Raw genomic sequence first — 24323 nt, 5'->3', positions numbered from 1 at the left:
ATGGAAGTCCGAAATCCAGCAAAGCAGTCAAATCTTAAAACTCCAAAATGATCTCCTTTGACTTCATGTCTCACATCTAGATCACGCTGATGCAAGTGGCTTGAATTTCTCCTTTGACTTTGTGTCTCACATCCAGGTCATGCTGATGCAAGATTCAAGCAGGCTGGAATTTCCCCCCAGAAAATGGGTTTTTCTTTTCTACCTAATCGTCCAACTACAAATTTTCCAAACTTTTATGCTCTGTCACCAGTTGAATGCTTTGCTGGTTAGAAATTTCTTCCGCCAGGCTGGGTATCGTGGCTCTCAACACTTTGGGAGGCCGAGGCAGGTAGATCACTTGAGGTCAGGAGTTCAAGACCAGCCTAGTCAACATGGTGAAACCCCGTCTCTACCAAAAAATACAAATATTAGCCAGGCATATTGGTGCACACCTGTAGTCCCAGCTACTTAGGAGGCTGAGGCATGAGAATCACTTGAATTTGGGAGGCAGAGGTTGCAGTGAGCTGATATTACACCATTGCATTCCAGCCTGAGCAACAGAGTGAGACCCAGTTTCAAAAAAACAAAGGAAGAAATTTCTTCCACCAGATACCCTAAATTATCTCTCACAAGTTCAAAATTCCACAGATGTCTAGGGCAGGGACAAAATGCTGCCAGTTTCTTTCCTAAAGCGTAGCAAGAGTCACCCTTGCTCCAGTTCCGAACAAATTCCTCATCTCTCTCTCTGAGACCGCCTCAGCCTGGACTTTATTGTCCATATCACTATCAGCATTTTGGTCAAAACCATTCAACAAGTCTCTAGGAAGGTTCAAATTTTTCCCCGTTTTCTTATCTTCTGAGCCCTCCAAGTCTCTAGGAAGTTTCAAGCTTTCCCATATTTTCCTGTCTTCTTCTGAGCCCTCTAAACTGTTCCAGCCTCTGCCTGTTACCCAAGTTCCAAAGTTGCTTCCACATTTTCCAGTATCCTTACAGCAGCACCCCACTCTACCAGTACCAATTTACTGTATTAGTCTGTTCTTATGCTGCTAATAAAGACATACCTGAGACTGGGTAATTTATAAAGAAAAAGAAGTTTAATGGACTCACAGTTCCACATGGCTGAGGAGGCCTCACAATCATGGCAGAAGGTGAAGGAGGAGGAAAGGCAGGTCTTACATGGTGGCAGGCAAGAGAGCTTGTGCAGGGGAACCGTCTTTTATAAAACCATCAGATCTCATGAGACTTATTCATTATCATGAGAACATGATATGGGAAAAACACACCCCTATGGTTTAATTACCTCCCACTGGGTCGCTCACATGATAAATGGCAATTATGGGAGCTACAATTTAAGATGAGATTTGAGTAGAGACACAGCCAAACCATATCAGAAACGTCTTTTTTTTTTTTTTTTTTTTTTTTTTTTTTTTTTTTAATTAGCCTCAGGTATTTATAGCAATACAAAAACCACCTGCTGCACAAAAGATGATAGAAGGGCTGGGATAACTTCTCTGCCCTAACACAACTCTAGCTGACTGCTAAACCCTGCATACATGCAAAAAAATGGTAGGGAGTATTTATTGTATGTATTTTCAGTAAGAATCGAAAGCTTAGGGGGACCTGTGAATTTGCTGTGACTTTGATTGCATTCCTCAATCCACATACAACTTGGGTAGCAGAAGGTAATTTTTGTAAGAAGCCTTACTGGCTTGAGGTATTTGAGTAGAGCCTTGCCCAAAATTATTTGCTGACAGCTAACCTATGCAGGTACAGTGGATACTTGCTAGGGAAGCAGACTAAAAAAAAAAATTAAAACTGAGTAGAGACATTAGTGGCTACACACTGTGAGGAGATACATTTCACAGTTCAAGTCCAGGCCAGTCAGTTGATTGCTATCCCAACCAATAACCAGCAGCCATCAGAAGAGCAAAACAAAATCCACAGTTGCTACAACATATTGCACACAATGTCCTGCTTCTGTCTAAAAATAATTAGGTGTGCAAAGAAACTGAAAAGAATGTTTCATACTCAACATTCTTTTGTCCTTCATATGAAAGGACTTAATAAATAGGTAGTAAACACAAATATTCGACTGAGCAGACAAACATGTAGAAGCAGCTATTATAAATATGGCAAATAACGTTTTAAGAAAAGCTTTGAACAGATAGCAAATCTCAATAAATTAGAAAAAAAATCAAAGAAAAATAAATTGGTAATTCTAGAATTAAAATGTACTGTAACCATAAAGAAAAATTCACCAGATGATCTAAAGCACAGACCTGAGATGACAAAAGATTAAAAAAATTATTGAACTATAGATTAATCCAAATTAGCCAAACAAAAAAAGTCTGAAACAAAATGAAGAGAACTTCCAATTTGTGGGACAGTATCAGGTATTTCAACAAATGTGTAAATAGAGTCTCAAATGATGAAGAGAAATCGAAAGGGTCAGAAAAAAATTGTAGAAAAAACTGGCTGAAAACTTGGCAAACTGTTGAAAAAATACTGACTTTCAGATCTAAGAATTTCGATGAACCTGTACTAGGATAAACACAAAAACACTTCTCTCAGGCATGTTGTCGTCAATCTGTTGAAAGATGAAGAGAGAATTTTTAAAGTAGAAAGAGAAAAACAAAACCTCATATGTAAGAGATTTCACAATACAATTAAGATGAACTTCCAATAGAAATAATGACATCGAAAAGACTCTGAAATAAGGTATGTGGAGTGCTGGGGGGAAAAAGATGTGACAACCAACAATGCTGTATCTAACATAACTATCACTCAAAAATGAAGGCAAAATAAGGATGTTTCCAAATAAATTCATGGATATAATGGATTAACAGCGTACCTGCTATACAAGAAATGATAAAGGAAGTTCTTCAGGCTGATACGAAAGATACCAGATGGTAACTGGAAACTACAGGAAGGAATAAAAATCAGGGAGAATGAAAAATAATGGGGGTAAATTACCACAAAAGCAAACTCAAAAGACGTAAGCACAAAATTCAAGCCACATTTTCTTTGCAATTTGCCCATTCTACAAAATTAGAACTTTTGTTTTGAGAAGGGCAAAAATGAGAGACTACTCAAGAGGAGAACCTCACAAAAATATGAGACCCTAAATGTTGTGCCCTAACAGTGAGGGTGAATTGGAAATAGAACAGCCCCGTGGAATTATAGACAGAGATCAATCCTTTGGGACTTTAGGGAATTTCAAGTATTGAACTTGGTTTAGTTTACCTTGTTCTAGACATTTGCCAGGTGCCTGGCAAAATCACCTTTGTAAGGAAATATCTCCATTGTAAAACACATATTATTCTCACAAATAATTTTTTTATTTGTGAGATCAGGTATAGTATTCATCATGCAACCAAGGATAAATAGGCACACAAGTAAACCAGACTTCCACCAACAAGAATTAAATCAAATAGACTACTTATTGGAATTATGTGTAAACCGTAAAACTACCGTGCTTAGCATATTTAGCAATATGAAAGGTGTGAAGGTAGCTGAAAGGAAAAGGAAACTGTAACAGTAAGTATATTTAGGAAAGACCCACAATAAAATTTCTTAAAAAGTGTTATAATTGATATTAAAAACTCAGCCAGTGGTTTAACACCAGATTAGGTACAACTTGAAGACAGAATTATCAAACAAAAGATAGATGACAAGGAAAACCTATTATGTAGCACAGAGAGACAAAAGGCAAAAAATATAGAAGAGAGAGTAAGAGACGTAGAACATCGACTATCCAATGCATGTTTAATCAGACTTCCAGGAGGAAAAGAAAGGAGCATGGGCAATATTTGAAGAGATAATTGTTCAGAATTTTACAAAAGTGATGAAGAACAGCAATCTGTAGATTCAAGGGACCTAGTGATTTCTAATTCGGTGAAGCCCTAGCAAGAAAAATAACAATAAATCCATACCTAGACACATGCAAGTAATACTGTGGAATAAAAAGTGGAGAAAATCTTAAATGCAGCTAAAGAAAAATGACAGAGTTCCTTCAAAGGAACAGCAGTAATGGAAGTCCGAAGACAGTGGAACAAAATTGCCAATGTGTGCAAATAACTCTTGATCCTAGGACTTAATCTCAAGTGAAAATTTCCTTTAAGAGTGAAGGCTGAGACAAATATGTTTTCTGACAAACACAAACTGGGATAATTCAATACTAATGGTTTTTTTATTTTTTATTTTTATTTATTTTTTTTGAGATGGAGTCTCGCTCCATCGCCAGGCTGGAGCGCAGTGGCGCGGTCTTGGCTCACTGAAACCTCTGCCTCCTGGGTTCAAGCGATTCTCCTGCCTTAGCCTTCCAAGTAACTGGGATTACAGACATGCACCACCACTCCCGGCTAATTTTTATATTTTTAGTAGAGATGGGATTTCACCAGTGTTGGCCAGGCTGGTCTTGAACTCCTGACCTCGTGATCCGCCCGCCTCAGCCTCCCAGAGTGCTGGGATTACAGGCGTGAGCCACCGTGCCTGGCCCATAGTGGTTTCTTATGAAAAGAAATTCTACCTGTACTCGGGTAGAAGAAAATGATCCCACATAGAAGGTCTAACTAAGTTCAATAAGACTTGATAAAATAGTGAATATTCAGATAACGCTTAAATGAATATTAACTGTAAAGCAATAGAAATAATACTTGTGGGATTAAAATAATGTAATTAAATTATAGATTAACAACACACAGGAATAAAAAGGGTCACTTCTACTTTGGGAGGCGGAGATGAGAGGATCCCTTGAGACCAGCCGAGGCAACATAGTGAAACCTCGTCTCTACAAAAAATTAACCGGGCATGGTGGTGCATGCCTGTAGTAGTCCTAGCTACTCAAGAGGCTGACGCTGAAGGATCACTGAAGCCCAGGAGTTCGAGGTTACAGTGAGCTATGATCACACCACTGTACTCTAGTTGGGCAACAGAGCAACACCTGTCTTAAATAAGTAAATAAATACATGCATACATACATACATACCTAGTCATTTCATAAAGTTAAAAAGATTTAGTTTGTGTAACAACATGACTTTAAAATAGTAAATATTGACAGATCTTCAAGGAGAAATTGGTAAATCTGTCATGGCTCTCTATATATTAATCTATGAAACTATTTTTTTGACTTTTTCTGTGTGTAATATTAAGCAATTACACACTTTTTCAAAAAATAACTTTCTGTCTTATTAAAAGTTGTTTGACAACACTATTTTATTTTATTTTTTAAGAGATGGGATCTTACTCTGTCTCTCAGGCTGTAGTTCACTGAAGCCTCAGACTTCTGGGCTCAAACAATCCTCTTGCCTCAGCTTCCCAAGTAACTGGAACTAGAGGCACATGCCACAGCCTGGCTAATTTTTAAAAGATTTTTTTTTTTTTGTAGAGACAGGTTGTTGCTTTGTTGTCCAGGATGGTCTCAAACTCCTGGGCTTCAAGTGATCCTCCTGGCTTGGCCTTCCAAAGTGCTGGGATTAAGTGTGAGCCACTGTACCTGGCCAACAACACCATTTTTAATGACAGCCTCATTTTTAATTGTTTCTGGTTTTAATTTGACCTATTTAAAATTTGAAACATGCATGGAATTATGTTGCCTGAATATCTGTTTAACCCATCCTCAATTTTTAGACACTTGTTTTCAGTATTTTTCTATTGCTATTATTATGAGTATCACTATAGATAAGTGTTTTCATATACCAGTGAGTATTTTTTTGAAATAAATTCTTATATGTTTAATTATGGTGTCACAATACATATACAATTTTTGGTTTGTTTGTTTGTTTGTCTGTCTTTAAGACAGAGTCACATTCTGTCACCCAGGCTGGAGTGCAGTGGCGTGATCTCAGCTCACTGCAACATCCGCCTCCCGGTTTCAAGCAATTCTCCTGCCTCACCCTCCTAAGTAGCTGGAACTACGGGCATGAGTCACTGCACCTAGCTAGTTTTTGTATTTTCAGTAGAGACAGGGTTTCACCATGTTGGCCAGGCTGGTCTCAAACGCCTGACCCCAGGTGATCTGCCTGCCTCGGCCTCCCAAAGTGCTGGGATTACAGGCATGAGGTGTGATTGTATATGTAGGCACCCAGTCCTACATACACAATTTTAAGGCCTTTGCCAAGTGGCTTTCCAGAAGTCTGTCATTTTCAATTCTCACAGCAGTGTGTGAATAAGCATATCCATCTCTGTGAATAAGTGTATCCAGCACTACACCTTATCATTTTAAAATATTTTGTTTGATGCAAAAAATGTTATTTTGATGTACATTTTCTTCATTGTTAGTGAGATTAAACTTTTTCTTAGATTTTTTTAGAACTCCAACGTGGTTGTGTTCACATTTATGTCTATTAAATATCTATTTAAATTTTTCTGTAAGCAATCAGGTAACCAGATTTAGTGAGAATTGTACATCAATAGAGTCATTGAGATTCTGGGTAGATTCTAACGTGAGGTTCACCGCATCTGTGTTTTGGGATGCTATGAGTAAAAACCCCTTTTCAGTTAGGAGGACTCAAACATCAAAGGCAAGGTGGGTATAGTTAGCGTAATGGACAGAAAGTCAAGGCAACAATTGGAATAATCTAAGTTATTCAGTCATATGGTGTTTGCTAGTTGATCATGGTGTTGTCTAGAAGTGAAATAGATAGCAAGCCTGCTAAAATCTTACTTGATTTGTATAAGCAGAAAGTTCTATGTCAAGTGAATAAAAGTCGAGCTTGAATCATAAAAACAGAGAGTCCTGGCCCCTCAATTCTCACACTTGAGCCTTTGTAGACCCAGGAAACCTTGAATGAAGGAAAGGGCAGATGTCCTCAATGAAAAGCCCTAGTATGTTACCTAAAATTTATACTGTTAATCTTTCTCCCAGCCTTCCACAAAGGGAACCATGGCCTTTCTCAGGGTAACAGTTCCCCATGTGCACTGGGGAAAAGGAAATAATCACCCCTTTTGGGACTGCTGGACACTGATTCTAAATGAACACCAATTCTAGAAGACCCAAAACATCACTGTGGCCCTCCAGTTAGAGTAGGGGATGGGGTCAGGTGATCAATAGAGGTTTAGCTCAGGTCCATCTCACAGTGGGTCCAGTGGATCCCTGAATACTTCCTGTGATTATTTCCCGAATTCCAGAGTGCTTAACTCAAATTAACACACTTAGCAGCTGACAGAATTCCCGTGTTAGTTCCCCAACATGTAAATTGAGGCTATTATGGTAGAAAAGGCCAAGTGGAAGCCATTAGAACTGCCTTTGTCTGGGAAAATAGTATATCAAAACCAAAAACAAACCAGAAGTCTTTTTCATTGACTTACAGGTTTGTAGCTATTCTGTAGGATTGAGGAAACCCAGTGACTAATTTCTATCTAAGTACACTATGCCTGTGATGTGACAAACTTTTGTAATCTTCCATATGTGTGAGCAGAATCTCTGGGCATTATTTTCTGAAAAGACAAAGAAGCTTCAGAACTGTCTCCTTGTGACCAATGCTTTGTCTTCTGAAACTGAGTAGTTTTGGGAAAATGTTTACTGAATATTAATTTTACCAGTATGTTTAATATTTAGTTTGGAATATCATAATTTGGAGTCAACAGGCCCACAATAAAATTATTAGTGTATTGGGGAGAGTCTTAATTTTCTTTTTTGTTTCTAGAAACCACCAAGTTTTACATGACAGAGATAATCATTCAGTCATCTGAGAGGAGTTTCCCCATCATACCAAGGTACAAATAGCAAATTACATTTATTTGTAATTTCTTTTTTTCCACTATTCAGACCCTTTTTTTTATTTTTCATTTCTTGGTTTTGAATTTATTTTTTATTTTAGTAGGTTTTTGGGAACAGATGATGTTTGCTTACATGAATAGTGATGATTTCTGAGATTTGGGTGCACCCATCACCCAATCAGTCAGTGTTCACTGTACTCAATGTGTAGTCTTTTATCTCTTACCTCTCCCCCCACCTTTTCCCCAAGTCCTCAAAGTCCATTGTATTATTCTTATGCCTTTGCATCCTCATAACTTAGTTCCCACTTATGAAGGAGAACATACGATGTTTGGTTTTCCATTCCTGAGTAATTTCAGTTAGAATAATAGTCTCCAATTACATCCAGGATGCTGTGAATGCCATTATTTCGGTCCTTTTTGTGGCTAAATAGTATTCCATGGTATATATTTGTAATTCCAAATTTAGGAAAAAGGAAGTACAATTGATGATATGGGAATTCATTTTTATTCATACCTTTCTTTATTTGGAAAAGGAAAGAGAAAGCCTTTTAGATAGTTGAACCAAACCACACATATAAAAGATTTGAGGATTTAAAAAAATGTTTTGCTCATATAGTGCTGTAGACAAATGTGCTCTTATAAATCTTCTAATTCTGAAAGTTTTCTATGCTTATTTCTATGTGCCAGATATCTAGAATCTTATCACCTAGTCACCAATAAGTTTTTTGAATAATTTCTGGTTTTAATTTGAATTATTTAAAATTTGAAACATAGGTCAGTTTCACATGACTCCTATGTTTTAAAAACATGGTACTTAGTCACTAAATCTATTAGTGTTTTTATTTCTTTGACTCTTCTTAGTTTGCAAACAAGTTAACTATGATATGCCTTTATTCCTGTTTATTTGTTGATATCCTAAAATTATGGCAATCTGAGTATAGCCTTGAAATTTATCGTTATGTAAATACTTGGATTCTGTACCTCAGAGCTGACACTTTAGGGAGATCCAAATGGAAGAAAATGTATACAATACTGTCTGATGTTTGGAAGGAAATTTCTTGCCTTCTTTTGTAAGTTAGTTATTCTCTGTTTAATATGCTACAGCACAAATGGAGTATTGACTTGTTCTAACATGATTTTTTTTATTCAGTAGGAGTGAATAGTTAGGTTTGGTGTGGAAAGTGTATTAAGGATTGGAGAATAGATTTTAAGAAGAATGGAGCAAACCTAAATACATTAAAATATATTAAAATCCACATCAGTGTGGATTGTGAGGGAATGACCAGTACATAGAAAAGTCTGGAATGTGGATGTCTCTGCCTGTTAGGTATCCTGTGGGTATTTTTTGCTTATCTTGCCAGTTAGAGTTATTATGAGACACACATTGTGAAAATTGATTTCTGTTCAAACAGGTTTCGGTTTGTCCAGAGCGTGATCACCCAGTGTCTGGTGCAGCTGTCCTCTGCTAGAAGCACTTTTAGATTCAGGATTCAAGGTCAGGACGACAAAGTGTTTATCTTGGTAAGAAATTATTTTATCCAGCTTTTGTAGCCTAGGAATCCAAGGTCTCAGAATTCTTTAGTTTTTTCATCCTTTTTTCTTAATTCTCAGGTGTGGAAAATAAGTGATTAAAAATGTTAATATCAGGCTGGGCATGGTGGCTTATGCCTGTAATCCCAGCCCTTTGGGAGGCCAAGGTGGGTGGATCACTTGAGGTCAGGAGTTCAAGACCAGCCTGGCCAACATGGGGAAACCCCATCTCTACTAAAAATACAAAAATTAGCCTGGTGGATGCCCCACGCCTGTAGTCCCAGCTACTCAGGAAGCTGTGGCAGGAGAATCATTCAAAGTTGGGAGGTAGAGGTTGCAGTGAGCCAAGATGGTGCCACTGCACTCAAGCCTGGGTGACAGAGCAAGACTCCATCTTAAAAAAAAAAAAAACAGTTAATATAAGTTTAATTCATAAATCAAACTCCTTTAATTTAATAGCAGATGATCAAGTGCCTCTATGTGCTAGGTACTAGGGATACAGAGAAAATTCCTGATTCCTGCTATTTAGAAGCTCATACCACAAAATCAGGGGGTTTTTTTGTTTGTTTTGAGATGGAGTCTTGCTCTGTTCCCCAGGCTGGAGTGCAGTGGCATGATCTTGGCTCACTGCAAGCTCAGCCTCCTGGGTTCATGCCATTCTCCTGCCTTAGCCTCCCAAGTAGCTGGCACTACAGGCGCCCGCCACCACGCCCAGTTAATTTTTTTGTACTTTTTTAGTAGAGATGGGGTTTCACCGCGTTAGCCAGGATGGTCTCGATCTCCTGACCTCGTTATCCACAGGCCTCGGCCTCCCAAAGTGCTGGGATTACAGGCATGAGCCACTGCACCTGGCCAGAATCAGATTTTTTACTCTCAGTTTGTAATGATTTTTTTTTTTTTTGGTCACTATAACAGTATTCTGTCTCACTTTTTTTTTTTTTCTATTTCATACTCTTATGTTTAGAATATGTCCTATTGCTCCTGTTTGTTTTTTGTTTTTTTTTGAGATAAGGTCTTACTCTGTCACACAGGCTGGAGTGCAGTGGCAGGATTATGGCTCACCACAGCCTCCACTTCCCAGGCTAAAGTGATCCTCCCACCTCAGCCTTCTAAATAGCTGAGACTCCAGGCCTACTCCACCATTCCCAGACAATTTTTTAATTTTTTGTGGAGATGAGGTCTTGCTATGTTGCCCAGGCTGGTCTTGAACTCTTGGGCTGAGGTAATCCTCCCACTTTGGCCTCCCAAACTGTTGGGATTATAGTGGGATTACAGGCATGAGCCACCATACCTGGCCTTCTTTTGTTGTTTTTAATTGCTCTAATTCTGTGATATTTGAGAAACAGTGGCCATTTTTGAGGAAGAGGCTTTGTGGCTAACAATCATCCCAGCATGTACCACTAGAGCCTAATATTACACTGCCTCTATTAAAAATAGTGTCCTTCAGAAACAAATTTTGAGCATTTATGTGGATAACCAAGATCATAGCCCAAATATCTTCTCTACTACATCTATTTTATTCAACCAGTAAACATGTTTGGAGCACTTCTTACATGAAAGACACTGTTCCAGGTGCTCAAGTGCTCAATTTCATAGAAGTTACCTGCAATTAGAAGAGCATAGGGTCCCCATAATGGATGGCCAGCTACAGAGTCACACCTAGCAGCAACCTCAGACCCTTCCCTCCTTTTTGTTACTATGTTTCCCTGTTAGCTTTTTAGTTTCATAAAGGCATTTGGAACATACCTCACAGTTACCTGAAATCAGTTTTACTTTTTCTTTTATTCTAAGATTTCAAATTGAAAATCAGGAGTAGGAACTTCTGAAACTTTCTAACATGTATTTAGATTTTTCTTTTTTATAGAATATTCTTGAAACACAATCAGGGACCACGAAGAACATAAAGTGTTCCCTTTCCTGCCTTGCTATATCATACTATTCAGGAGGCAATCAGTAATAACAGTCTGATATGTGTACTTCATTATTTTTATTCTTTCCATATACAACTATATCTATGTACACTCACAGGTGTTTATTTGTAAAAAAAAAAAAAAAAAACAGTATCACATGATTAGTGTTTTTCTGCAACCTGCTTGCTTCACAGTATGTATCTTGAGGATTGTTTTTGTTAGTTTAAATATAGGTCTGGCTCTTTAATGATTGGAATTTTGCTGTATGGCTGATAAGACTGAACTGCAATGAAAATAATCTTTGCCTGTGTCTTTTAGTACTTCTTTAGAAATGGATCTTTCTAATGTAATATAGTATTAGAATTTGTGTATTTGAAACTCAGATAATTATCACCTTGCAAAAAAGTTGTACTAATTTATCTTTTATAGTAGGCATTTTTGGTGTGCCACCCAGACCCCATACTGGGTTGGTGCACCCATTCCCAGCTGCTGACAGTGTTGGCTAATAATGGCTCACAGCTGCCCCCTTCTCCAGAGATTTGCTTTTTAGATGACAGGGGTTGCCTTGCCCAGAAGTTACCTGTCCGCCACAATCCCATCTCCCTGACTTACCCCTTCTTGGTCAGCCCACTGCCAGTGATTTGATCCTGGGGCACAGAAAGCTAGGGACTCTTGTCTCAAGGTAGAACAAACTCTGTAGGTGGGATTCGTGCTGTAGAACTCCCCCATGGATCAGGCCGAAACCAGACTCCAGATGATTCTATATCCTTAATTAGCTCTTTCCCCTTCCTTATCCCATTTCCTTCACTTCCTTTCTCCTGTGAGTTCTCCCTCAGTGAATCACATGCATCCAAATCCCAAAACACTTTCCCACCAGCAGTATATTGGAATGCCCACTTCAAACCCCTTTTCTGAACTAGATGTTATCAATCCTTTTATATTTGCCAATCTGATCAATGAAAAATGGTGGCACAAAATTTCACATTTATTAGTTACATTAAGATTCTAATATATGTTTATGTATCATTTATTTCTTCTGTTAATTCTGTTCATATTCTTTGCCTGTATTTCTCTCGGGGCTGTTTTACCTCCTTACTGCAGCTCTGTATATTATAGATAATAACGTTGTTACTTATGCATATTTTCTCTGAGTCAGTTGTCTTTTTTTTTTTTTTAACTTTATGTCAATTGCTCTACCAAGTGTTATATTTTGAAAGGACTACCTAGCTTTAAAATTATGTACATGATTCTCATATTTATTTTTTCTGGGATTTTCATAGTCTCTTTTTTGTTTTTGAAAAGTCATAAGATGTAGATAAGGTGACAATATTCTTATACTTGGACTTTCTCTTCACATCTTTAGCTGTGGCTTTTAAATTCAGACAGTTTGGTGATTGAATCATTGAGAAATTCCAAATATATCAAAAAATTCCCATTGTTGGAAGACACATTGAAAGCAGATTCTAGTTCTGCCTGGAGTGCTGTCAAGGTCCTCTACCAGCCATGCATCAAAAGCAGGAATGAAAAGTAAGTTGTGCATTTGTTTTCTCATCCACATTATGTTTTATCTTTTATTGTCATGTTGGTGTTAAGAAATTAATGAATTAAATGCCACTATACCCCTTCCCTGCTTGAAGCTTCTAGGAGCCATACTACTAAATATTTTATGTTTAAAATAGGTTGAATTATTACAGATGATTCATGCTAATATGCAGAAAGCTTGCTTTTACCAAAATTATTGTTTTTTTCTTGTAATCTAAGCTGTCTGTACATATGACTGCAGTACTAAATCCGACTTCAACGGTGATGAATATTTACCAATAAGCACTTTCCAGGCATCAGGATACAATAATGAACAAAACACAGCCCCTACCTCTTAGCATTGTTATTCTAATGGGGGAAGGCAGACCATAAACAAAACAGATTCTTATGTCTCTTTCTATGTGTCAGGCACTCATCTAAGAACTCATAGGTCATTTAAGCCTAACAACAACCTGTGTGGTAGGTACTATTATCATCCCCACTTTAAAGATGAGCACACTAAGATACTGGTAGTAAATTACTCTAGTGAAAAATGAAACAAGGTAAGGTAGTTGGCGAGGGGTAGGATGGGAGTAGGATGTTGTCATTTTATATTGCAAAGTCAGGAAGGATTCCTTAGATAAAGTGATATTTAAGCAGATAACTTGAAGGAAGTGAAGTGCTGAGCCATATCTGATGGAAGATCATTCCCAGAAAAGGAAACAGCAGGTATTTTTATTGTAACAGAATCAAAGTTTGTACTTGTCCTGTACTCTCAGATGGGTTTGATCAAATTTGTCCTAAGAACGGAAAGATCTTAGTCTTTTTCTGGAAAGTAAATAAGACATTGAAAAAGTTAATTACATTTCTTATGCAAGTAGTACCAGTCATAAAAGATCCAAACACTAAGAGACATATATAAGGTAAAATTATATCCCTCTCCAGAAGTAAAACGTTTGTTGTGTACTCTTCCACTTCTTTTTCCATTCATTTTGCACCTAAACATGTGTATTTTTTTACACTTAAAAAAGCCCATGTCTTAGAGATTCTTTCCATGTCAGTGCTTGACATTTTATGAAATGAAGGTACTATGAATTACTTAGCCATTTTTCTTTTAATGGATATTTGGTTTATTACTTTTTTGCTATTATAATTAGTGTTGTAATCTTGTATATTTGTTTTCTGATTATATGTTTTCTATATTATAGGAATTTCTAGAGGTACAATTGTTGAGTCAAAGGGTATGGACATTTAAAATTTTGAGAGGTAATATCAAATTATTTTGTAAAAAGGTATCATGAATTTATACTCCCACCTGAAGTTTTTATAAATGTCCATTACCCTGAATTCTAACTGAAATTTCCATTTTGATTTTTGCCTATCTGATGTGCTTCTAAAGGAAACAGATGTACTTGACACTATCCTTATATTTTATTGAGGCATGTTCAATGGATGCATCTCAGTTTTATGCTTTTGAGACTCTTTTTGAGGGCTTGGATTTGTTTTTGTTTTTATTTTTTATTTTTGGTGCCCTTATACATAGTCAACTATTAAGCTGTACATTGATTATATTCTCTTTTGATGTGTGTGTGTGGGTGTGTGTGTGTATCTTTATATATTTAGGTTTATATCATCAAATTTATTAAAACCCTTTCTATTCATCTTTTCTATTTATTGAAATGTGGACTTTCATGACAGGTATGTTGAATCTTACATTATGATTATGTAAGTAATTTTCTTCTGTTTTGATTCTAGTTTTCACATTATATATTTTAAAGCTGTATTGTTAGAGAAATAAAAGCATGACAACTAATTGAATATGCTATCAATAGGAGATTTTGCTCTTCTTCAATTTAATGCTAGTTTTTATTTCATTCTAATTTGCTGTGATGGTTAATAGTAAGTGTCAACTTGATTAGATTGAAGGATGCAAAGTATTGGTCCTAGGTGTGTCTGTGAGGGTGTTGCCAAAGGAGATTAACATTTGAGTCAGTGGGCTGGGGAAAGGCAGACCCACCCTTAATCTGGGTGGGCACCATCTAATCAGCTGCCAGCATGGCTGGAATATAAAACAGGCAGAAAAACATGAAAAGACTAGACTGGCTTAGCCTCCCAGCCTACATCTTTCTCCAGTGCTGGATGCTTCTTGCCCTTGAACATTGGACTCCAAGTTCTTCAGCTTTGGGATTAGGACTGGCTTCCTTGCTCCTCAGCTTATAGATGGCCTATTATGGGACCTTGAGATTGTGTGAGTTAATATGATCATATATATGTGTGTGTGTATATATATATATCTCTTTATATATATGAAGATTTATATATTTATATATGAAGATATATATATGGCTTTATATATATGAAGAATTATATATATGTCTATATATCCTATTAGTTCCGTCCCTCTAGAGAGCCCCAACTAATACAGATTTTGGTACCAGGAGTGGTTCTAGAGGAACAGAATATTAAGGATGGAGTTCTTTCATTGATTTTGAGGTTTCTGGAGTTGGCTGCTTAATATGATTACATCCAAAAATGCTAAGGTCTCTACTTCTGATAACATGGAGAACACTGATAGTCCTTGGCATGAACTGTTAACAGAGTTATGCACAGTAAATACATTTGACACTCCTGATTCACTGCTCATGAGAGGCAAGGAGTTTAGTGACTCTATGCATAATGCCTTTGACTATATTAAGGAACATAATGAAGTTGGTTGGTCGCTCCTAAGTTCACTGGACAAAGTGATGAAAGAAAATGATGAACTCAGGGATTCTAACTCCCAGCTTCAGAAACAGATACTGAGCCTCAAATCTGCTAAGATTGCCTTGAGTGAGAATCTTATCTCCTGTAGAGAAAGAGTTGAAATTGTGGAAAATCAGACACAAGTTTTTATCATGTGAGTGGCTGACCTGCAATGAAAAGTGTATGCACAGCCTCACCACGTGTCTACTGTTAAAGTGAGGGGATTAATTGGGAAAAAATGGGACCCTGAAACTTGGAATGGGGACATGTAGGAGGACCCTGATGAAGCTGGGGATACTGAGCTTATAAACTCTAATGAACCTTTCTTGCCAGAAGAAACAGCTTCCCCATCCCCAGTAGTGGCAACATCCCCTCCCCAACCCATGCTGCCATCAGCATGTCTACCTTTGTCTGAGGAGATAAACCCTGTACTGCCTGAGGCAATAGCAATGGCCTCCCCAGAGGCAGTTTCCAAGCAAGATAATGTTGATTCTCCTCAGGAGCCACCCCCAAAACCTCTGTTTGCTTCTAGACCTATAACTAGACTAAAGTCCCGTTGGACCCCTAGAGGTGAGGTTGAGAGTGAGACCCATGAGGAGGTGCGCTACAATCGAAAAGAACTGCTTGAGTTTTCTAATGTATATAAACAGAAATCTGGAAAACAGGCATGGGAATGGATATTAAGGGTGTGGGATAATGGTGGAAGGAACATAGAGTTGGATTAGACTGAATTTATTGATTTGGGCCCACTAATTAGGGACTTTGCATTTAATATTGCAGCTTGGGGAGTTACAAAAGGTTCTAATAGTTTATTTGCTTGGTTAACTGAAAGATGAATTAAAAATGGCCCACTGTGAGTGAGCTGGAAATGCCTGATCTCTCTTCGTTTAATGTTGAGGAAGGGATGGTGGAGTGGATTAGTCTCTTTAGACCTACACATCCCAGCTGAGAGGGTCCAGAAGATATACCCTTGACCAATGCTTTGTGAAATAGATTTGTGAAGGCAGCACCTTCATCTTTGAAGAGCCCTGTAATTGCCCTTCTCTGTATGTCAGATCTAACAGTGGGAACTGCAGTCACTCAACTACAAAATTTAAATACAATTGGAATAATTGGATCCCGAGGTGGCAGGGGCCAAGTGGTGGCACTCAGCTGTCAAAGGCAAGCTGGGCATAGCTACTGTGATGGACAGAAGAGGCAAAGCAGCAATCAGAATAATCTGACTCCTGTTGAACTCTGGCATTGGCTAATTACAATGTTCCTAGAAGTGATAGGAAGCCTACTGCATTCCTACTTAATTTATATAAGCAGAGAACTTCCAGACTAATTTGAATTATAAAAGCAGAGAATCACAGTCCCTCAATCAATTCCCCGACTTGAGCCAGTTCACATACCCAGAACGCCTTGAATGAAGGGGAGACCAGGTCCCCTTGAGGAAGGACTGCTCTACACTACTGACAGTTTATACTGTGAATCTTTCTCCCATCCTTCCCCAAGGAGACCTCCAGCCTTTTACCAGGCTAACTGTTCACTGGGCATAGGGAAATGATCAGACATCTCAGGGACTACTGGACACTGGCTCTGAGCTGACGCTGATTCCAGGGGACCCAAAATGTCATTGTGTTCCTCCACTTAAAATACGGGCTTATGGAGTTCAGGTAATTGATGGAGTTTTAGCTCATGTCTGACTTACAGTGGGTCCATTGTGTCCCTGGACTCATCCTGTGGTCATTTCCGCAGTGCCAGAATGCATGATTGGCATAGACATACTTAACAACTGGCAGAACCCCCACATTGGCTCCCTGACTGTAGGTTGAGGGCCGTAATGGTGGGAAAGGCCAAATGAAAACCGTTAGAGCTGCTTCTACCTAGAGAAACAGTAAATCAAAACCAATATCGCATCCCTGGAGGGACTGCTGAAATTAGTGCCACCATCAAGGACTTGAAAGATGCTGGGGTGGTGATTCCTGCCATATCCCTGTTCAACTCTCTGATTTGGCCTGTGTAGAAGACAGATGGCTCTTAGAGAATGACAATGGATTATCGTAAGTGTAACAAAGTGGTGACTCTGATTGCAACTGCAGTACTAGATGTGGTTTCATTGCTTGAGCAAAGTAACACATCTCCTGGTACTTGATATGCAGCCACTGATTTGGCAAATGCCTTTTTCTCCACTCCTGTCCATAAGGCCCACCAGAAGCAATTTGTCTTCAGCTGACAAGGCCAGCAATATGCCTTTATTGTCCTACCTCAGGAGTATATCAACTTTGTGTCATAATCCTATTTGGAGAGACCCTGATCACTTCCCTTCTTCAAGATGTAACACTGGTTTGTTATGTTGAGGACAGTATGCTGATTGGATCCAGTGATCAAGAAGTAGCAAACACACTGGACTTATTGGTGAGAGATTTGCATGCCAAAGGATGGGAAATAAATCCGACTAAAATTCAGGGACCTTCTACCTCAGTAAAATTTCCAGGGGTCCAGTGGTGTGGAGCCTGTTGAGATATTCTTTCTAAGGTGAAGGAAAAGTTGCTGCATTTGGCCCCTCCTACAACCAAGAAAGAGGCACAATGCCTGGTAGGCCTGGTATGATTTTGGAGGCAACATGTCCCTCATTTGGGTGTGTTACTCTGGTGCATTTATCGAGTTACCCAAAAGGCTATCAGTTTTGGGTGGAGTCCAGAACAGGAGAAGGCTCTGCAACAGGTCCAAGCTGCTGTGCAAGCTGCTCTGCCACTTGGGCCATATAACCCAGCAGATCCAATGGTGCTTGAGGTGTCATTGGCAGTTAGGGATGCTGTTGGAGCCTTTGGCAGGCCCCCATAACGGGATCTCCGCTGTTAGCGGATGCATCAGGATTTTGGAGCAAGGCCCTGCATCTTCTGCAGATAACTGTTCTCCTTTTGAGAAACAGGTTTTGGCCTGTTACTGGGCTTTGGTGAAAACTGGATATTTGACTATGAATCATCAAGTCACCATGTGACCTGAACTGCCTATCATGAACTGGGTGCTTTCTGACCTGTCTAGCCATAAAGTGGTCCTGCACAGCAGCATTCCATCATCAAATGGAAGCGGTATATACATGATTGGGCTCGAGCAGGTCCTGAAGGCACAAGTAAGTTACTTCAGGAAGTGGCTCAAATGCCCATGGTCTCCACTCCTGCCACCATGGCTCTTCCCCAGCCTACACCAGTGGCCTCATGGGGTGTTCCCTATGATCAGTTGTCAGAGGAAGAGAAGACTAGGGCCTAGTTCACAAACGGTTCTCCACGATATGTGGGCACCACCTGAAAGTGGACAGCTGCAGCACTATAGCCCCTTTCTGGGACATCCTTGAATGACAGCAGTGAAGGGAACTCTTCCCAGGGGGCAGAACTTGGAGCAGTGAACCTTGGATGGAAGGAGAAATGGCCAGATGTGCAATTATATACTGATTCATGGGCTGTAGCCAATGGTTTGACATGGTCAGACATTTGGAAGAAGCATGATTGGAAAATTGGTGACAAAGAAATTAGGGGATGAGGTATGTGGATGGACCTTTCTGAGTGGTCAAAAACTGTGAAGATAGTTGTATCCCATGTGAGAGCTTACCAACAGGTGACCTCAGCAGAGGAAGATTTTAATAATCAAGTGGATAGGATGACTCATTCTTAGCGTCTTTCCCCAGCCACCCTGTCATTGCCCAATGGGTCCATGAACAAAGTGCTCATGGTGGCAGGGATGGATGTTATGCATGGGCCCAGGAACATGGACTTCCACTCACCAAGGCTGACCTGGCTATGGCCACTGCTGAGTGCCCAATTTGCCAGCAGCAGAGACCAACACTGAGACCTTGATATGGCGCCATTTTGGGGGGTGATCAGCCAGCTCTTTGGTGGCATATTGATTATATTGGACCTCTTCCATCATGGAAAGGGCAGAGGTTTGTCCTCAGTGGAATACACACTTTGGATATGGATTTGCCTATCCTATACACAATGCTTCTGCAAGACTCCCATCCGAAGACTCACAGAATGCCTTATCCACCATCATGGTATTCCGCACAGCACTGCCTCTGACCAAGGCACTCACTTTATGGCTAAAGAAGTGTAGCAGTGGGCTCATGCTCATGAGACTCACTGATCTTACTGTGTTCCCCATCATCCTGAAGCAGCTGGATAGAACAGTGGAATGGCCTTTTGAAGTCACAATTACAACAGCAAGTAGGTGACAATACTTTACAGGGCTGGGGCAAAGTTCTCCAGAATGCCGTGTATGCTCTGAATAAGCATCCAGCATACGGTAGTGTTTCTCCCATAGCCAGGATTCACGGATCCAGGAATTGAGGGGTGGAAGTGGAAGTGGCACCCATAGTGATCCACTAGCAAAATGTTTGCTTCCTCTTCCCGCAACATTACTTTCCGCTGGCGTGGAGGTCTTAGTTCCAGCAGGAGCAACGCTGCCACCAGAAAACAAAACAACGATTCCATTAAACTAGAAGTTAAGATTGCCACCTGGACACTTTGGGCTCCTCCTACCTTTAAGTCAACAGGCTAAGAAGGGAGTAACAGTGTTGCTTGCGGTGAGTGACCTGGACTATCAAGATGAAATCAGTCTACTACTCCACAATGGAAGTAAGGAAGAGTATGCATGAAATACAGGAGATCCATTAGGGCATCTCTTAGTATTACCATGCCCTGCAATTAAGGTCAATGGGAAACTACAACAGCTCAATCCAGGCAGGACTACAAGTGACCCAGACCCTTCAGGAATGAAGGTTTGGTTCACTCTACCAGGAAAAAAAACACAACCTGCTGAGGTGCTTGCTGAAGGCAAAGGGAATACAGGATGGGTAGTAGAAGAAGGTAGTCATCAATACCAGCTACGACCAGATGACCAGTTGCAGAAACAAGGAATGTAAGCGTCATGAGTATTTCCTTCTCCTTTTGTTAAAAACACATTTGTGCACTTGTACTAAGAAAATATCTTCATCATATTTCCTTTTTCCTTTATCATGTTACATAAAGTTTATTGACTTCATATGAGCTTTTAAGTATTGTTAACTTTATGGAATAGAGGGTTGGGGATTGGTGCATTTCTGGTTGTATGAAGGACAGTTGTATTATGTTAGGCATAATTATGACCTTATTATTGTTTTTATTTGAAGATTATGTATGATCTCAGGAGATGTGTATGGGTACAAGTTAACAAGGGGTCGACTCGTGATGGTTAATACTAAGTATAAACTTGACTGGATGCAAAGTATTGATCCTGGGTGTGTCTGTGAGGGTGTTACCAAAGGAGATTAACATTTGAGTCAGTGGGCTGGAGAAAGGCAGACCCACCCTTAATCTGGGTGGGCACCATCTGATCAGCTGCCAGCATGGCTGGAATATAAAGCAGGCAGAAAAAACATGAAAAGACTAGACTGGCTTTGCCTCCCAGCCTACATCTTTCTCCTATGCTGGATGCTTCTTGCCTTGAACATTGGACTCCAAGTTCTTCAGCTTTGGGATTTGGACTAGTTTCCTTGCTCCTCAGCTTACAGATGGCCTGTTGTGGCACCTTTTGATCATATGAGTTAATACTCCTCAATAAGCTCCCCTTTATATGTATATATCTGTCTTATTAGTTCCATCCCTCTAGAGAACCTTACTAATACATTTGCCTGATGTTAATACTACTATATTTACTTTTTAAAAAATTGTTGATTTGTTCTTTGTGTTTATTTTCACCTGTCTTGTGTCATTTAATCAAGTGTATATTGCATTAAGATATACCTTATGAACTGCGTATAGCTGGATAGTTTAAAACTCCAGTAGGAGAGTCCTTCTATTTTAATGGTGAATTTAATTATTCACATTTATTGTGATTTTGATGAATTTGGACATCGTTTGCTCTTCTAGATTGGTTGCCCTCTTTGTGTCATTTCTTTCCTCCAATGATTTGGAAGCAAAAAATAACTTTTTTATTTACTTCAAAATGATTATTCATGATTAACCTTAAAATTTTAATACACATGTAAATTTACTCTTTTTTTAAACTGTCAATATTTAGATTTAATTAGTATCCATACTCCTCACTGGAACAAGGAAAGACTTGGAGATTCATGTTTGTCTTTTTGCTCCCTCCCTAACCTCCTCCCTTTCCTATGTTGGATACTTTGTGATTCTGATGATATGATGGTTGTATTTCTTCTTAAAGAAATATTAAGCTGAAGCCCTCCTCCATTTGTCTACTGTCATGCATCATGACCATGAATGTTTTGTATCTTTATTATAAATACTTCCTTAAAAAGGTATGGTATTATTTGATATGTTCTCTTTTTGTGATTTTTTCACTCAGTATTCTTTGTTTGATTTTTTAATGTGATAAAGTATACTCTTTAATACTTCTTTTAACCTTGGACTGTAGTCAATCTGTGGTATCTGAAAATTTATTATACTTATTCTGTCTCTCCAAAAACTTGTAGGATTTTCTTTTTATCCTTGGCTTTCTAAGATTTTATACAGATATGTTTAAATGTGAGCATTCACTCAAAATTTTCTTATGTCATAATCTCTTTTTACAGATACAATCTGTGTGATAATAATATTTTTACTTAAAGTCTTGTTTTTTCTCTATTAATGTTTTCCTTGGCTGTTGGCTCTTCTGTTTTTGAAAACAAAGGTTGAGTTTGGTACCTCTCTTTCATGGTGGTGCATTTCCCAAATGTTTGATTATTTCACTAGAATTCCTGCCCTGAAATGTAAACTCCACGTAAACCAGGACCATCTCTGGCTTGCTCAGCTAGATGAGTACTTATAAAAGTGCTCAAAGCATACAATTAATGTTTATGCAGTGGTGCATGGTTTTCTGCTTATCTTTGTAATATTTGGTAATCATTATTTACCTGTTGGTAACTGTAGGTTCTTGTTACCATAGCCTGCCTGTATGGATTAGTGAAAGATAACTCACAGGATATACTAGCATGTATGTACCAGTTTGTCTTTTGACAACTTTCAAGTATTAAGAAAAAGGAAGTGGTTTATTTTGCTGATTGTTATATTCATTATATGTAGAATCTTTACCTTTCCTTTCTTGAAGAGTGTTATAAGAATCTGATGCACCTGCCTTATTACCTCACTCATTCTTAACAAATTCCTCTGACACTGGAAATATTGTGACTATAGTCATATGTGTTCTCTTGTATTCAATTAGTAGATGTTTTAAAACTCCAGATGTCTTAGGGACAACTTGACATCTAATAAATTAGTTTGGTTACTTTAGTTTGCCTGTTGCTTATAACTACTTTTGTTGTATTTTTCCTCCTGCTATTGTTTGTCGCTCTGCCCCCAAGGTAGGAAGAGAAGTAAGTAAACATGCTGTGAGTTATTTACTTTGTCATTTAAGGACATTAGTGTCTTTTTGGGTGTGACTGAACAAGCTGTAGACTTCCTGGCATATTTTTGGCACAGGGGGTGGTGTATTAACTATTTTAGTCCAATTGGCTAAAACTTTTTTCTAGTGGAAGTGTGGATTGCCAGATGGTAGTCTAAAAGAGGAAAATAGCAAATGTAACTATGGTTTTATTTCCTTGAGCATACACAAAAAAGTGGCATGTAGTATTTTTAGAGTGTTCCTTCTTTCTAGCAATAGACACACATCTCTGTCAACACTCAGCACTTTGAAGTGTATTGTTTTTCATCCTCCCCTCCTGCCCACTCCAGCCAGAGTTTCACATCTTGGTGAGCGCCAGTGGTTTTTTTTTTTTTAATGCTTCACATTTTGTATTGGCGAAATAATTTATTTCATATATCACATTTTTTAGTTTGCTTATTGGCATTTAGATGCTAAATATTAACTTTTTGGCTTTAGACTCTATGTTAACTTCTGTAGTTTAAGTCTGCCAATTCATCAGTCCACCTGTGGCCTCATATGCTCTAGACTGGGAGTAATTTAGCCTCACAGGAGACATTTGGCAATGTCTGGAGACATTTTTAGTTGTCACAACTTGGGGAACTACCGGCGTCTAGTAAATAGGGATGCTCTTAAGCATCCTTCAGTGCAAAGGAGAACTCCCACAACAAGGAATTTTTCAACCTCAAATGCCAATAGTGCCAAATTTGAGAAACACTAATCAAGACATCTAAAATCAAACTTTGTCTGCCTTTTTCCCTCTGTGTGTTATATAGCCCACAATTTTCTTGAAATTGTGTTTAGGCCAGCAAATAAGAAAATCTTACTATCACATGAGCCAAAATTTCTTTTCCTTATATTTTTTACTCTTTTTGAGACAAGCTCTCACTCTGTCACCCAGACTAGAGTGCAGTGGGTCAGTCTCGGCTCACTGCAGCCTCAACCTTCTGGGCTCAAGTGATCCTCCCACCTCAGCCTCCCAGGTAGCTGGGATTGTAGGTACATGTCACCACACCTAGCTACTTTTTGTATATTTATATTTTGTAGAGACGGGGTTTTGCCATGTTGCACAGACTTATCTCGAACTGCAGGGCTCAAGTGATTCACCCACCTCAACCTCCCAAAATGTTGAGATTACAAGCATAAGCCACCACACCCAGTGAGCCAAAATTTCTATTAAATATAATCCACTTTAACTTTGTTAGGTTAAACAGAATAAGTGACAAAAACCATAAATGTTTATGTCACACCTCTCTTTTTCTGTAAGGGAAATGTGAAGAATAGATTTGTTTTTATTAAATATTGGTGAAGAATTTCATAGTTATCAAGCTCCTTGTTTTTGTATTTTTAGGAGAAAAAGACTTAGGAGAATGCAATTAGTAGGGAGTAAAGAAGTGTTTTTCATTTAAGCTAAAGTTGAATTCTCTTCACTTTGTAAGTTACATGAGTCCTAGTATTGGTATTGGTAGCGGTTCTTCCCACCTTTTTCAAAGGATAAAATATCTAACTTAGGAATGTGGAAATTTGAGCTGAGAAGAACAA

The 24323-nt window shown here is 38.7% G+C and overlaps 1 protein-coding gene across 7 annotated transcripts in view; it reads left to right on the top strand.

The window, feature by feature from the left end:
• Positions 1 to 24323, top strand: part of UBE3D (ubiquitin protein ligase E3D) — a 189180-nt gene that overhangs the window by 34924 nt on the left and 129933 nt on the right. For all 7 annotated transcript variants that reach the window (XR_004056948.1, XM_030929445.1, XM_010358276.2 and 4 more), the window contains 3 exons: positions 7626 to 7695; positions 9111 to 9219; positions 12502 to 12665. Coding sequence is in view for 6 of the 7 variants with exons in the window: in XM_030929445.1 (XP_030785305.1) it covers positions 7626 to 7695; positions 9111 to 9219; positions 12502 to 12665 (343 nt within the window). In the remaining variant the exon portion in view is untranslated. The remainder of the gene's footprint in view (positions 1 to 7625; positions 7696 to 9110; positions 9220 to 12501; positions 12666 to 24323) is intronic.

The sequence above is a fragment of the Rhinopithecus roxellana genome, chromosome 4 (genome assembly GCF_007565055.1).
Source record: "Rhinopithecus roxellana isolate Shanxi Qingling chromosome 4, ASM756505v1, whole genome shotgun sequence".
Taxonomy (NCBI): domain Eukaryota; kingdom Metazoa; phylum Chordata; class Mammalia; order Primates; family Cercopithecidae; genus Rhinopithecus; species Rhinopithecus roxellana.
This window is presented reverse-complemented; position numbering and strand designations above follow the sequence as displayed.